Genomic DNA, 17,764 nt, shown 5'->3' with positions numbered 1-17,764 from the left:
GTTTTTGTGTATTTATAATTTTTTCTTAATTAAATTCATAGCTCTAATATCCCTTTATATACGACTCTCGGTTCTAACAGGATGAGATTAGTCTGCTCTTGAGTCTTGATGTCCACTGCAATCGTTTAATTGCTTATGTCATTCTCATATTTTGTGATTACGTGGTCATTATTGATAATACACGTTTAATGAATGAAAATTATAAAAAATAAGAGTAATCCAGGTCAATGCTTGAACTGTCATAGATTGTTCGATGACTACAAATTTTACAAGACATTCCTTTTCCAAAATATTGCAACGTATCATATGTATGGTTACAAAACTTTCCATCTACTCCTAAAAAAACAAAGGCAAAACACATTCTTAGGTCCTTATACTTTAATCAAATTGTTCATTAGGTCCTCGTACAATTTTTTCGATTTAATAGGTCCTTATACCTTTTTCATAAATTTCATCACATCCTCGTACAATTTTTTCGTTTTAATAGGTCCTTATACTTTGATTATAAATTTTATTAGGTCCTTATACAATTTTTTATTTTAAGATATTTTTTACTTTTATCTTAGATAATAATTTATATTTAATTAATTAAATTTAATGAACCTTTTAATTTTATTATTTAACTTATCTTATGATTATGAATATTCAGGGAAACGTATTTTTCAATATAAATATAAATAATTAATTGAAAATTCGGATAGTTATACTAAAAAAACACTTCGATTTTAATCTTCAATCATCACGGTTAATCTTTTTATTATTCTCTACAACTTATTGAGATTATTGGATAACAAGATGATATTATCTTTATAGACTATGCTAAGTTAAATAATGGAATATTAAAAAGTTCATTAAGTTTAATTAAATATATATTATTATCCAAGATAAATGTAAAAAAGTCCCTAAAATAAAAGATTGTACAAGGACCTAATGAAATTTATGATAAAAGTATAAGGACCTACTAAAACGAAAAATCGTACGAGGACCTGATAAAAATATTGTGAAAAGTATAAGGACCCAGTAAAACGAAAAAATTGTACAAGGACCTAATTAACATTTTGACTAAAGTATAAGGACCTAAGAATGTGTTTTGCCAAAAACAAAAGATAGAGTTAATTTGTCATTAATTTTAGAAACGTTTATTTTGCGTCCTAAATCATTGTTAGTTTGAGACGCTTTATTTTGCGTCACAATTTTTGTGTCCCCTAAAAGATAATAAGTTTTTTTCGTAGAGTATTCAATGACTACAAATTTTCCGAACTTTCCTTTTAAATAGCATTGCAATATGTGAAATTGTTTTTCCATGAATTTCCTGCTATGTCTAACTTATAGGATTTTATCCTAAAAGCTATTGGTGATAAACGGAGTGATCAACTCTCTTTAAACTGATGTGGAATAATGTTAATTATTTCTGATCACGACATATCCTCTATTGAACTTGGCCCATATTTAAAGCTTAGATATATTATTGGGTTAGTCGTTTAGTTTCTAATTAGATATATTGTTGGGTCAATCAATTTAGTCTACAATCGGAGACTTACTTTGATACCGTGATAAAAAAAAAAATCCATGGTCTTTAAACCAATCAGTGATAGTAATGTGATTCATTACACTTGTATCATAAATTTAGTTTTTTTTTTTTGTTTTTTTTATGTCGATATAGGATAATCGTAATAATTACTTTTGTTTCATTTGTCAAACAATATTTATTTAATCCAACTATGCTCAACCATAAACAATTTATTTATATGGCGAAATATAAATCAACAGTGCTACAAATTTTAGATACTTTAAAATGTGTCTAAAATACGTCAATTGTCATACAATTGACTTATACATATTATTGCAAAATTTTAGTAGTCTACTCTTGTCATCACTACCCTAAATTTCCATCCCGGTCTACATGTTATTGCAAAATTTATTTGTACTGACTATACATATAATGCACGTTTTTTCCATTTTGATATTGACATCAGAAAATATTTCACTCATATTCCCGATCAAAGTTTTTTTTTCCATACTTCATTTTCACTTCTGAACTTTCATGAAATATTTTAATAATTTTAGAAAATACGAAAATTTATGGTAAATTAATTCCTAAATAATACTCTATTAAAAAAAAAAAAAGGAGATGTCACATTTTTTTTTCCTTTTTTTAATAAAACTCCCTTTCACATTAATATAAATATAATATATTATCTCTCCACCTACCATATTTACCTTTTCTATAAAAAAATTCATGCTCCAATGGAAAAGGTATATAGGGACATATTATATGTTCTTTCATTTTGAGAAGGTATCTTTACCTCTTCTTGGTAGAAAGGATAAAATGTTAGTTATTTTTATTTGCCTTTTTAATTTATCTTCTTTCCTTGGAGTACATTACTTTTTAATAAGTTATAATTACCTTTTTTAGAAGGTAAATGAGAAATATATCTTCTCAATTTACCTTTCTCTCTTAGAGATGCTCTAAATAGAAGAATTTTTCATAAAAAAAGGTAAATATGGTAATTATATTAATTTAACTCTCCATTTACCTTTTCCTTGGAGATGCTCTTACGGAGTTTTACATTTCTTAGTTATTTCTAGGGAGCCTGAATTGCGCTTATAGTACTTAAATTGCATTCACTTAAAAGCGGGTTCAGTAGCAAAATTTACCCCCGGCGTTACAGTAAGAAAACAAATACAGTACTTATATATAGAGAGTACAAAAAATGATGATTTTTTTTCATAAAAAATGAGGAAAAGGAAAGGAAAAATTAAAGAGCAACAACTTAACTAGAATGAAAGTGTGTAGATATATATGTCAACTAAAATAGCATTTTAACAATATATTTTATTTTACTATTCCATAAATTAATATTGCAAATAAATAATTAAATATCCACGGGAGCCTGGACACTTGTATAGTTGTATGCAATACAACGATATGGTGTGAATATTGGTGCATATTTTTCAAATATAATACGGGCAAAACAGATTTAATAAATGTCCCTAAAATTACTATCAACTTCAAGCATACAATTTCAAAGATAGCACTTAGGGAGCCTTATGATTTTTAATATAACCTAATATAAAAATTGAGAGCAAAGATTTTGTACTCCATAAGAAAGTTAAATGTGAACATTTATTAATTAAACTTTTCTTCCACCTTTAATATTTTATTTTCTCTCAAATACTTTTGGGCCGAAGACAACTATTGGCGAGCCCAATTGTAGATAGGGCCAATATAACTCAACTAGGAACTGTTGTGCCTATAAATACTCCTTAATTACTCAAGGTCCTATTCTAATGCTTTTAGCACCTTAATCCAAAATCAAGACTAAATCTCCACCCTTGAATTTTAAAATGAGTAGATGAGATTAAAGCTTACAAAATCTCAATAAATAGTAGACAATGTATCAACAAAAGGGTAATATCGTCATTATGTTATCAAATGATAATTTTCGTGGGTGTTTTTTTATATCAACATTGTGTATTACAAATATCAACAATATGACATTGGAATATCAACACATTTTTATTGAGATTGGACATGCATAATATTGAGATTTTGCCTACAATATATTGAGATTTTTTGTTGCATTTGTTGAAAATAGCTGATTATCAACATGTACGAAAATTGAAATATAATTTATTAAATTTCATCACCCGAACATCGTCGGAACATATGCAATTGAGATCTCGTTGGAATCCTTATTAAATTATCTTTAATTTGATATATTTTTTGCGAAAAAATAATTTAAATTGAGAGAGTTAGTAAATTTAAAGATTTGAGATGATTTTGAGGAGAGAGAAAGTAGTTAGTTATAATTACTACATATAGGATTTGACATTAATACCCTTTTAATTTAATTAATAATTATTTAAATTTAAAATATATTACACTTGGCATCATATTAACCATAAGATCTTCTAATCTAATGGTTGAAAATTGATCTCAATTTGGGATTGATAATTAGTTAGCAATTGATTACATCCCCTTCCTACCTAACTTTAACTACTCGGTTTCGAGTTTCTACTCCCATTTGTATTCCCATATTCCGTTTGTGCCACCAATTTTCGCCTAAACATTTATTGGTTTAGACCTTCAATGTAGGGCATAACTTTTGTCGATAATATCGATATTTAGCTTTCGGTGTCAAGGTTTCTTCGTATCTAGCTACGCATTCTCTATAACAAGTTGATCGGATCGATGTCCATGGACCATGGATTGCAGTGAGATTAAGATAATAATCATGTGGATATCGGGCGTCGACATAATTATTTAAGAAATCATCGCACTATTCTACACGATGTTATTGCAGCCTCAGTTCCATAAACAACAACTGCACATTCTAGAAGATTCCAATAGAGTCTCAACCTTAATAAGCTTAAGGTTTTGACCACATGAATCTTGACCAATAGCTATGTAAATGAAGGATCAAATCTGAATATTGGGTGCAATAACACCGTTGAGCGTGAATATTAATAATCTAAGCCCCAACCTTCAATATGACATAGCCATCATCTCGTTCTTAAGCTTTCTTAGTACATTCGCGGATCTTGAATTAGCAAATTCAAGTCTCCGAGGGATTGGGATTAGATGAGCCCTTTCAGCATAGGGGTGGTGCGGTACGGTATACCTCGCCGAGAATGTCATACCGCATACCGTACCTCAAATTGCAGTATGATAAAATGTCATACCTATATCTTACCGAATTTTTCGGTATACCGCATTATACCTCAAATTCGATATGACAATTTCCGATACCGTTACCATACCATTTATGCGGTATACCACACCATATTTCGGTATACCGTACTTTTAAGGTATACTAAAATAAGGTATGACATACCAACTACGGTATACCAAAATAAGGTATGGAATATCATTATACCCGTGATTCATATAAAAAAAATCCTATTTTATAACCAAATATTTAAAATAAAATTTCACCTATTTAAATAATGTCCAAAACATTAAAACTCCGTCACAATCAAATCTTGATCATAAGATTCAAATCAACAAAACTTCAACCATCACCATACAGTGGACTTGATTTGCATCGCTTCACTAAATGATTTCACAATCCACTTGTACTGCCATAGCTACATGTTATTTCAATTGTGTAGTAGTTGCATATCGCAATTAGTTTTAAACTGCCATCACCCATTTTCGTTCTTTTTTTTTTTTGCAATGATCCCAATATGGGCTACCGCTTCTCTTTTTAGGAGTTAGAGGAGGTTTCTCTGTGAAAGTTATTTTTAAAGTGCATATTGCAATGATTTCTCTTTTTGCAATGATCCCAATATGAGATTTAGGGATTCTAATTTCTATTTCTTAAATTATTGTTAATTTTAAGTATTATTTATATTAATATATAATTGAAATATATAAATACATATAATCTGTAAATACCTCATTTTTTAATATATACCATATTTCAGTATAAATTAATAACGGTATGATTCCACATAGTCGGTGTTGTAATAATTGAATGAACAATTATATAAAGCTCTCTATGATGATTAACCGAGAACGACGGAGAAGGAGCATAAACTGTAGAGCGGAAGCATACCTTGATCCATAATGAATAGAAAGGCGGAATTGCTTTGCAACGGCTATGGATCTTCCAAACGATCAGAGACGTCCTTCACAATAGTCTGCCGAGAGAATACAGAGATATTGAACGTTCTTCTAACGTCTGAGGACCATAACCCTAGCTTATATTTATATTAAATATAAACCCTTTTATTTTCTATTCGGTCTCTGATCAAATAGAAAATCACTTTATGGTATCTACACTTATTTCCATAACAATTAAATACACTTTAGCCCAAACCTTAATCTTTATTGGATCACTTTAATTGGGCAACTGAAAGATAGCCATACACTTTAAATTAGTCATGTGGAAGCCCAAAAATTCTAACAGTCGGTATATACCGAATGTGCGGTATACTGCAGTATGCTACGGTATATGAGAATCTATACCTTTACCTTACTGTAGTCTAGCGGTAAGATATCATACCATACCGCAAATTGTGGTATACCGCAAATCGGTATTTTTCGATATAATTTCGGTACGGTAAGTGCGGTATTTCGGTATATTTACCCAGCCCTATTTCAGCATGGTGGGCTTGAGCTCGTACATCTGCTAAGGCTTTGATGGAAATTTTTGCAGCATGCTTATCGAGCATGTTGTAGTGGCCAGTGGCCTCTGCTGGCTCTCACGTCTATCACTAAGTTCTAAGCTTAATTTGCAAGTACCGTGGGAATTTCAAGTCATTCCGATAAAAAATATTTTTAACGTGTTTTCAACTTTGCCAGCATTTTCATCTCATCCCCAAAGTCTTTAATTTTAAGAGACATAGTACGCGCTTTTCCCATTTTTTTTTCCAAAGTCCAAAGTCCATTTAGAATGTTGCATATATTCAATGCAATGCTTCATTAGTCGTTGAACATTCTAACTTATTGACTCAATAGTTTTATACTACTATCTAATGGAGATTAATTGGACCAATAGCTTTTTCTATTCTTTCCAAAGCCATTAAGATTTTTGCATATATTTCAAGCAATACTTAATTAATTAGCCATTCAATTTATTGACTTGCATTGTTAGCTTTCTCATACTTATCTAACGAGTTTAAATTGGATTAATTACTTAAGAGTTATTTTTAATCTTTAACTGTATTTATATATTTATTATTCTTGGATAAAATACCACAAGGCACTAATTTTATGGCTGGTAAAATTAAAAAAAGTTGAAATTCTTATTTAGAGAGTATAATTGCTAGTATAGTGTAATTTGTTATATTTAATGATCAGTTTTATGGAACCAATTACTTAAGAGCCTCTTTTTTCTTTAAACGTATTTGTTAGTCGTTGGTATATACTCCTAATGATTCTGGATAAAAACTAATGAAATTCTTTTCATGAAAAATAGGATAAAGAAATGAGGAATTTAAAGGAGAGGATTCTGCAAACTCTGATTTCTCAGTGACAAATTTGCAATCAGGGAGAAAAGTGGAAACATAAGATAAAAGTAATGATAAACAACTAAATTTTGTACAACCAAAATAAGGTTATATTAATAATTTGATAGATTAATTATATATTAAAATTATAAATATAGTAAGTTATTAAGTTAAAAAGACTTATTAGCCTTTAACTTCACTTTTTATATTTATATTTAAATTTTTTTTCTATTGTTTTAATATTTGAATTAAAGTATGCACTAATTATATTTATGGTTCTAAAAAAATAAAAAAATTATACAAAAATTATAAATATATGACCACAATATTATGCACTTTCCATGTATTATATATGCATCTAAATATTTTAGTTAAATGCACAAACAAACCTATTTTTGGTCAAATAAACTAAATTTTGGTTGTACAAAATTTGGTCACATAGATTTGTTGCATAAAGTCTTATGTTGAATTATATTTCCACGCGTTTCAAGTTATTCAACACTTTTTTAAGTCAAGGCAACAACTTTCATTAGATTATAGTACTACTATTATAGAGACGTGCAAGCTCAGGTCCACTACGCTACAGTCATAGGTGAACTCAGCATACAAGTATTTCAAAATTCATTTTTATGATGACATCATTTTATTCTTAAAATTTATTACTACAAGAAAAGAATGGATAAAAAAATTCTATCTAAAAATTCTATCTTTAAATTCCCAATTTTTGTGGATGATGTCCATGTCTTATCTCTTTATTCTTAATGATGGTAATGTTCCTAAAATTTTTGTATTTTCAGGGAACTAAAACTTACTCCGTCTAATTGATATTATGAATATACGCTTTGTAGAAAATTTCTTGCGAGTTAGGAACATTAGTTTGTGGACGATGGAGTAGGCTCTTTACATGAATATAATACTCATTAATAGATGACGTGTTTTCATTTTTAGTTTGTCCCAAAAATTATTATATTTTCTTTTAAAAAAATTATTTCTCACATTAATATAAATATATTTCCTCCGTTCCTTCATAGTTGAGTCATTTTTCTATTTTGGGAAGTTCTCTCATAGTTGAGTCATTTTTAAATATAGTAACTTTTTCTTCTTTCGTATTTTACTCTCTCTTACTTTATTCATTTTTTACTTTATTCTCTCTACCTTTTTTCTCTTTCTTACTTTTTTATCCATTTATTTAACACACTCAACGTTCATTTCTTAAACTCCGTGCCGAAAAGTTTCGCCTCAACTATGAGGGAACAGAGGGAGTACTATTTTCTCTCTCCACTCAACATACAAAACAACATCTCTTAAAATTCCATACAATTACCCAAGTGTATCATCTACTACGAGACGGAAGGAATACCTATTTATCTAGGGATGTAATCAAATACAAACTCTAAATATTGCATAAATCCCAAATAATAATCTGGACCGCTAGAAAATATCAAAGAGTAAAGGTCATTTTTTGTCCTAAACATATGGCCGAAATACCAATTTTGTCAAAAACATTCACTTTTAGAAAACGGGTCCATAACATATGAAATTCGTGTCATTTACGTCCATTTTTTACGGTGCCGTCAATTTTTGACGGTCAACCGTCGATTAACACAATTTTGACCCGATTAAGCTAATTTTGACCCGATTAAGCTTATTATTATTATTTTTTCAGGATCGATTTGATCTTGATTATTAATATCATGGACTACTTTGACGTTTATGAAGTTGTATGTTTTCTTGCATTCAAAATCAATTCAAATTCAAAATCCAAAATTCATTATTCAAAATCAATTCAAAATTGAATTCAGATTCAAAATACATCAAAAATCCAAAATTCATCATTCAAAATAAGGATTTTAATTGCATTCAAATCCATCAACACTTGAATACACAAACAATTGTTATAACAACAACAAACCATAGACAATAAGACACAACATTCACCAATTTCTCAATTTTTTATCCTTTATTTCGGATAAATTTAGTGCTAAACCCTCAAAAAATCGGAACCACCCACTGAGGTTGACGAAAAACAGCCTTCGACTTCACGAATTGGCTCGCACGACTTGAAGAAACAACATTCATTGCTCTCACATACAAAGTAAAGCTTCCCCTATGGGTTTTGCTTGGTTGGTGACTATACGAAGCGACGCCACCTTCTTGCAATTGCAGAAAATGTAACTATATCGAAGATCTCGCGAGCCGCCGCCATCACTGGAACCCTACTGCACCTTGACTCGGCCATATCTAATGGGTCGGACGACGTATGGTGGTGTTGCAAAGAAAGAGCTGAATTAGGGTTCTTGAGAAAGAAAGAGAAGAAAGAGAAGAAAGAAAGGGAGAAATCGCGATACTTCAGTTTTTATTTTACGTTTTCATATTCAATTTTGCATTTTCAATTTTTTTTAAAAAAAATAATAAACTTAATTGGATCAAAATTAGCTTAATCGACGATTGATCGTAAAAAATTGACGTAAATAATACGATTTTTATATATTATGGACCTGTTTTTTAAAAAGTGAATATTTTTAGACCAAATTGATATTTCGACTATATGTTTAGAACAAAAGAATGACCTTTACTCATACTAAAATAACGGTAAATAAATTGTTAATACAGTGGCAATGAGATATTGTGTAACATTTTTTATTGGCGTGATTTTATCATCCGTACAAACTCTACACTTTATCAGGAATCATCTAGTATCTATTTATAAAAAAGCATAGTTATCGATGAATATGACACCATGGCTACATCAGCAGTACTACTCCTCTCAGCTCTCTTCCAAATACTTCATTTCTCTTCCGCCGCCGTGAATGGAGGCTACTGGTTTCCAGAGGGAGGCTTGGCCGCCTCAGACATAGACTCCACTCTCTTCACACACCTCTTCTGCGCATTCGCCGACCTCAACCCCTCCACCAATCAAATCACCGTCTCCTCCGCAAACACACCCCTCTTCTCCCAGTTCACCGCAACCGTCCGATCCAAAAATCCAAACGTCAAAACCCTCCTCTCCATCGGCGGCGGGACCGGCGGCGAGGCTTCCTTCTCCGCCATGGCCAGCCAGCCCGCCTCTCGGCGCTCCTTCATCGACTCCTCGATCAGGCTGGCCCGCTCCTACGGCTTCTCGGGGCTCGATCTGGACTGGGAGTATCCGCGCACGGCCACGGACATGGCCAATCTGGGAACCCTGATTTCGGAGTGGCGCCGCGCCGTCTCGGCCGAAGCCCGGGCATCAGGGAGGGCCGCGCTTCTCCTCACCGCGGCGTTCTACGTCTCGTCCGATCTCAACGGCGCAATCTACCCGGCGCGGGCGATCGACACGGGTTTGGACTTCGTGAACGTGATGGCTTACGATTTCTTCGATCCGTCATGGTAAGATTGAAATTCATAAGGTTTCATCCTAAAATTGTTACTTATATATTTATTTCAGTTCAAAAATAAAAATTATTTTTATTCTAGTCCGTTCCTAAGTTATAAATTTTATATTTTTGAAAACTTTTTTCTTACTGATAAGTTGGGCACTTTCTTCGTTATCAATACGTTTCTATTTTTTAAAACAGCCATAGTTAAATTTCATACTTTAATTTTAAATTTATCCCAAAATATATCATTTCTTTTTTTAAAGAATTTTTTTCATACTAAAATATAAAAATATTGTGTTTTCCATTTAACATCTACTTTATTGTATCATCGCAAATGACATCTACTTTTAGACGGAGGGAGTATTTATTATTGTATCATTTGGCAATAGGTACAAGTTCACGAACTCGCACGCGATGCTGTACGACCCGGTGAACTGGGTCAGTGGCAGCAAGGGCATCGCGGCTTGGATTCAGGCAGGCGTGCGCGCGCAGAAGTTGGTTCTCGGCGTGCCATTTTACGGCCACGCGTGGCGGCTGGCAAATGCGAATAACCACGGCGTTTTGGCGCCGGCAAACGGGGCTGCCGCTGAGGATGGAAGTAAGTATAGCCAGATTAGGAGCTTCATCCAGCGGAATAATGCGGCGGTGGTGTATAATTCGACGATCGTGTCGAATTATTGCTACTCGGGAACTACGTGGATCAGCTATGACGATATTGAATCCATCGCTGCTAAGGTTTCGTATGCTAAGCAGAGAGGGCTGCTTGGTTACTTCGCGTGGCACGTTGGTGCTGATAGCGACTGGGCTCTCTCTAGACAAGGTAATTTTGGTTAGGGCGAGAATTCAGATTTCGGTTCAATTTTTCCTTAGTATGAACTAATACCCGATTTTGTCTAATCGGGATTATTTATAGGTAATTTTGATTTGAATATGATTTGGTTAATTGTTTGCTAATATAAATTTGTTTACACATTGCAGCTAAAAAGTCGTGGGGAGCATAAGAAATCGCTTACTACTTCTCTGATATCCACACTCCTTTGGAAATAATGTATTGTACTCCATAAACAAAATAAGGAAATATTTATATATATCCAATCTCTAGGTTCTTCTATTTTACCGATCCTCAAGGTCTTAGGATGTTAATTTTCCTATGGTGTCAAGTGGATTGAGACTAGAGGTGTGCACTTTTAACTGTTTAAAAAATATTTGAATTGAAACCACCGATTAACGATGGTTCCAAACAACCGATTCAGCCATTAAGTGTCGGTTAGGATAAATATAAAAAAATAAATTTACTAATAAAAAATTATATTTTTATTATATAGAAAATACAATTTAAAAAATTAAATCAATACTAGAATTTGATAATAATAGTATAGGTTTGTGTTAAAATGAGAACACTTCTTAAAGTAACACCATACCACCATTTCTAGCTAGCCAATCATTTGTACATGTGGACGAATAATAAACTATCATGTGGCAATCATAAATAATGCTCAAGGATAAATTTTCAAGGACGGCAATTTTTCCCGTCTGCAATATCCAATATAGATTGCAGTCTAGCGTTTATACTATTGCAGTCTAGCGTTTATAATATTGCAATCTAGCGTGGTATCATAATGTCACTTTAAGAGGTGTTGTCATTTTAACGCACCCCTAATAGTATATACTTATTTACTGGACATATATAAATTAGTAGGGAGTAGAAAATTAGTCTCGGTTATTATATAGATATCCTCTACATGAGAACGGAATAGTCATTAGATACCATGTCATCCAGAAAACTAAGTAAATTGTAATTATTCACAAGCATTTGAATGTGGATAATATTCATGCAAAATAATATTCAAAGGAGTGACACCTTATTCTAAAATTTTCAAACTCCCCTATTCAACGTATTAATGTTTGTCGAGGTTTGACATTAACACGTGGGAAGATTTAGCAGAAGTTTACGACTAAAATAATAACGAAAGAAGGATTTAATTAATTGTTTTACGTGCGATCATTTAACTGACAACAAAAGTTCATATCAGTTCTTGTATTTTATTTGTGTTTGAAATAAAAACTTAATGACTTTTGATCAGATTGATGAATGGTTTGGATTTCCATCTAATTTTTCCTATTCGTCGTTGTCATGGCCCTGACTAGCAACATGAGTCCCAGACGTTAACAATCATTAGTACGGAGTGTTACTTTTCTAATTGGCCTACTCTTCAAGAAATTTTCCACACGTTTCATTTTATTTTATTTTATAAAAGACTGCATTTGTACTATTAATGCAATTTATATACAGATAATATTAAGTGAAACAGAGTAAAAGAAACAAGGGGTCACAACTCACAATCTATATAAGTGGAACCTACCCTCCATGTGGCTGAACTAATAAACTCTTCTTTGATGTGGTCCTATAAATTTAAAATTCATTTATCTATCCGGAAAAAAAAATTCACAGCAGCAAAGTGAGATACTATAACCACGTAAATATGTCACGAGTGGAGCTAATTAACTATACCCAATACTATAACTACTCCTTGCATCCAGCAATAAGACTATTTAGTTATGGCACAAATTTTGAGAAATGTAAAAAAAATGGATTGAATAAATTAGTGGAATATGAGTCTCACTTATATATATTAGTTTTATAATAAAATGTAAAAGGAATAAGTTGGTGGAATCAGTAGCGGACGCAGGATTTTTACGATAAGGGTTCCAAACCAATATTCCTTACTATGATAATTTTTAGCGCCAATGAATAAGAGAATCAATTATTAAAGTTAGAGGTGATTGTTAATAGATGCAATGCTAACGTAAAAAAAAGCCAACTTAACTTGTTGAGAAAAGGGTTTTAAAATAAATAAAACAGAACATAAATCATTGAAGAAAAAATGAGTTAAAACTGAATTCTTAATATTAGCAATGTAACATGTAGGATAAAAAGTTATAATAAATAGGAACACATAGAATATAAAAGAAAAAGTCAATGTAAAATGAAAGAAAGTATAGTAATTGTTGTTATAGTGAGAATGGGAAAATTCTTCTTTTGTTCTAGGAAGCTAATTGTATTCCATCTTAATGAAGAAGAATAGATTTGAGTGCTATGTAGATATTAAGTTGCCGATGAATATGTTAGTTTTGTTAATGACATCTCTGATTGATATGTTGGAGGTTATTGGATATGTAGAAAACTTATGTTATGTTGTATGATTCATGATACTAAGCAGATGGCATCTTCAAGTTCCGAAAGACAGTTATGCTATGGACCTGAGGATCCATCACTACTCTTTAATCAAAACAAGCACATTTCAGCCTCATTGATGGCTGATGGCACATCAAATGTTTTCAGAGTTCGTCGGACGGAAAGTAAGGTTTGGGCAGTGCCAATACATGAAAATGTGAAGTATTTGCTTGATGTATGGGGTTTCAAAGGGGTGTTGGAATGTAATAGGCCGATGAGGATGGACAATAAGCTTGTCACTGCCCTGATCGAGCGCTGGAGGCCTGAGACACACTCTTTCCACCTACCAGTTGAAGAAGCTACCGTAACCTTACAGGATGTGAAAAGCCTGTGGGGTTTGAGAGCAGACGGGCGTGTTTTCACTGGCTATGAATACCCTATCGGATTTGAAGATTGGCCCAGCAAGTGTCGAGATATGTTGGGATGGATACCTGACGTAGAAACAGAAACGAAGCAGGGCGGGTTGTTAATGACATCTCTGATCCACCAAGCGACGCTACCTTTGGGTGATGGGCTGCATGATTATGCATACATCCAAAGGGCACGTATACATGCCCTGATCTTGTTAGGGGGACTTATTATACCGGACACCACAGGGTGCAAGATCCCCTTTATGTGGTTAAATGCCTTTGACGATCCGAACCAAGTGGCTAATATCAGCTGGGATAGTGCTGCTTTGGCGTTTCTGTATCATTATTTATGCGAGGCTTCTGTAGGCAGGCAGAAAAGGGATTTGGGTGGACCTATGGTTCTATTGCAGCTATGGGCGTGGGAAAGAATGCCCACATTGAGGCCATCCTTTGTGATATCGCTTATGCACACGTCGTATACCCCGTGTGGAGCCAAGTAATGTATTTTTTACATTAATTCACTTATAACTCACTTAATTATTTTTCTTTGGTAACTTTTGACATTAATTTTATGTATAGGCGGCACGGAGTTACTGAAATAGGAAATGTTCCCCGATATTCAGTTGCTTACTATCGTGATCAATTATCACTGATTCGTCCCGGCCAGGTGAAATTTATTTTTGTTGTCTTAGTTAATGAATTTCCTATACGATGAGTCTAATATGATTTTTATATTATATGTTTGTAGTTTCTGTGGACACCGTATGTAGATTGTATCTTGTCTGATTACTACATTGATTCGACTGCATCCTTCTTGTGCGACACTTACTTGGTATGCTGGTCATTTGTCGAGGCACACGAGGTTGAACGAGTTTGCCGACAATTTAACCGCTACCAGCGTATTCCTGAGTACCGTGATAGGATGCTAAAGAATGCCGGACATTTGTGTAAAAGTCACCGCCGTGGGATGAAGGGCACTGATTGGGCAAAGAAACATAAATTCTTCATTGATGATCGGGATATGAGACACGTGAGGTTCCAATCAACTTTTGACCATGCAACGGCGACCATGGAAGGTCGCATTAATCCGGGCTATATGACGTGGTACAATAGGATTACAGTGTCATACCTAACTCAACCCGGGGCACAGTCAACTGCTGGGATAAACGAGTCAGCCCCTTCTATGAAAGTGTTGGTATGTTTTTGTATATAAAAATGTATTGAGTTTTAAGTTTTTATAGATTGGTTGTAATGATTTTGTATTTGTATTATCTAGGTTGAGAAGATGTAGGGGATATGGCATTTGACTTCTGAACATGACAACGATCCTCGGTTACGACAGATTCGAGAAATAGCGGCTGAGGGGCTTCGTGCGACGAACCATGCAGATGTGATGGAGTATCCAATTTCGCAACGACGAGATATGGTCATGCCCTCACGCCCACCAACTTCTACTCGATATGGACTGCCGGGGGTTAGGGTAGGTGGACACGGATATACACGACAGCAAAGGTTGTCGCAGCCGCAGTAGCCGCAGCCTGAGTATGCGGAACCAGAGCGACTGAATCCAGAGTACGATGCCCCCAGTTGGTCTGTCTACCCACAGTCCCAGATGAGAGGTGCAAGCCACGAGTACTCACAATGGGGAGCACGATTATCATGCGATTCATTCTTTGACGATGGGTCTGATTGGGATGCAGCTAGAGCATGACGTGATACATATTTCCAAAATTACCAATTTGTGGCTCCTGTGGGGGAAGAAGAGGGCGGGGATGAAGCTATGGGCGGGGAATCAGGGTCTGGGGAAGAATATGAAGAAGTAATATCTCGACCACCAACCGAGGGATCGTCACGACCAACTGTGAAGAGTTCATCAAGTAAGTTTGGGAAGGTCATGCACAATGTATTCACGGGATTGTCAACAAGGAAGAAAAAAGGGAAAGCTCCAACAAAATTCACCCCTTCGGGGAAATAGGTTTTTGATAGGGGTTGGCGTCATATGTATCTTTCAGTGTGAATTTATATGTTGTAATGGTCTTTGGTGAACTTATTTTTATAAATATGTTGGTATTTGTGTCACGCCCGCATTTTCTAAGGATAGAAAACACGGTTGATCGCGACTAGGGGTGAGTTAAAGAAGCGGGGAAGAAAGGGGAAAACAACAAAACTCGACCAAAGCTTGATATAATAGAAATAAGTCGAATAAAATCAGAGTATCGTTTCAACAATCAACAACTCCAAATGTAACTATCTCAACAATACACGAACTCAAAAGAAACAACATTCAACGGAAGCATTTCGAGAGTAGAATAATGCTATGTATGAAGACACAACATATTCTGAACATTTGATAAACATTCTTCACTTTTATGCTCAACACCCACCGCGCTCGTCGCCGCTCAACCTGCACATATGGAAAACACATGCAGAGCTGAGTACTTGATGTACTCAGTGAACAAATGCCAAAACAATTTGTAAAAACAGTTATGTCATGCCGCCATTGAGTGACTTCGGGGTTTTAATTTGAAAAGGCCCGAGACACTAAAAATCTCAAACAGAAACTTTCAACGCATCCTCAAATCCTTTTCCTCATCATATTAAAACACAACCATTTTTCCTTGACTTATTTAAGAAACTGTCATATCTGTTCTTTAGGGTGCCGTGTAAGGTGGCCACTTTCCACGAGCACGAAAATCGGCCAACCCATTCGATGACTCACAGTCCTCATCGTGTACACTAGTCCGAGTAGGGACGCACCCTTTCTAGGACCCGAATTCGATTAAACTCATAGTAGGGACTCACTCCCCACTAAGCAATCATCAACATCATCATCTCAACAACCTCAACATCAACAACCTCAACAACATGTGAAATGAGAATGTGGCCGCAAACTCGATCACCGGACCGGCCGACCCGAAAGACGGCTCACGATTCCCAATGGTGTACACTAGTCTAAGTAGGGACTCACTCCCTAGTCAGACCTGAATTCGATTTCAATAGGTCTAGTAGGGACAACTCCCTTGCTAAACAAACAGATAGACATTTCTCCAAACAAAAACATGGCATGACATACCCTTTTGCAACCTCCAGTTTTCTCATAAACCGTATTTGAAACACAAATCATTTTCTCTCAAGTTCGAGCATCACATCATATCAACAAAATCGAGAAATTCACAACTACTCAAAAAGCTACACTTCGCAATAAACCACAATCACTTTCACTTCAAGCATAGATATCACATCATCACGGAATAAAATTATAATTGCAATCACAGGCATTTCGTCACATAAAATGATGCTCAAAGCGATATGTTAAAACTAAAGCTCTTGAAAATATTTAGTTCGAAAGCCCACCTCTTTCGGTGAACATCTTACTTGTCCTCCTGCTCCATCCTCGAAAAGCGTGCATGAACAGCCCAAGATTTAATTCAGCCCATCCTTTACTTTCTTTTTTATCTTACGTGACCAGTGAACTCCCAAAATCAGAGAGCTCCAATTCCTCTTTTCTCTCCATCTAATCGACTCTCTCCAATTCCTCTTTTCTCTCTTTTGATTCTCAATCTCGTCACTTCTCTCTAATTCGTTGCTGCTGTCACAGTCTGCCGTCATCACCTTGCAGCCGCTGCTGAGGTCGCTCCCTGTCATCGCGTTCCAGCCGTGAGTCCATCGCCGTCACGGCCAGCCTTTGCTGCCCGTTGCTGCTGCTGCAGCTCTCTTCTCCACGGCGCCGCTACCTGCCTGGTCTCTCCGTCGCCATTGCCTCCAAACTCGTCACTTTGTCTCTCTCGGTCGAACGTAAGGCTGCACTTCCCTCAGACAGAACGCAGTGCCGTTGCTGTCACGGTGCATTGCAGCGCTGTTGT

General features: G+C 34.7%; 1 protein-coding gene across 1 annotated transcript; it reads left to right on the top strand.

Moving 5' to 3' along the window:
* The first annotated feature begins 9,662 nt into the window (after window positions 1-9,662).
* On the top strand, window positions 9,663-11,427 carry LOC125207400 (class V chitinase-like). The gene is made up of 3 exons (XM_048106728.2): window positions 9,663-10,326; window positions 10,706-11,136; window positions 11,295-11,427. Exons 1-3 carry the CDS (start codon window positions 9,698-9,700, stop codon window positions 11,315-11,317), a joined length of 1,083 nt encoding a protein of 360 aa, XP_047962685.1. The 5' UTR covers window positions 9,663-9,697; the 3' UTR covers window positions 11,318-11,427.
* The last annotated feature ends 6,337 nt before the right edge of the window (window positions 11,428-17,764 follow it).

This window comes from Salvia hispanica, chromosome 2 (genome assembly GCF_029641045.1).
Source record: "Salvia hispanica isolate PSC_SH4W2 chromosome 2, Shi_PSC_v1, whole genome shotgun sequence".
Lineage (NCBI taxonomy): Eukaryota > Viridiplantae > Streptophyta > Magnoliopsida > Lamiales > Lamiaceae > Salvia > Salvia hispanica.
The sequence above is the reverse complement of the archived record's forward strand: the minus strand, read 5'-3'. Positions and strand labels throughout refer to the sequence as shown.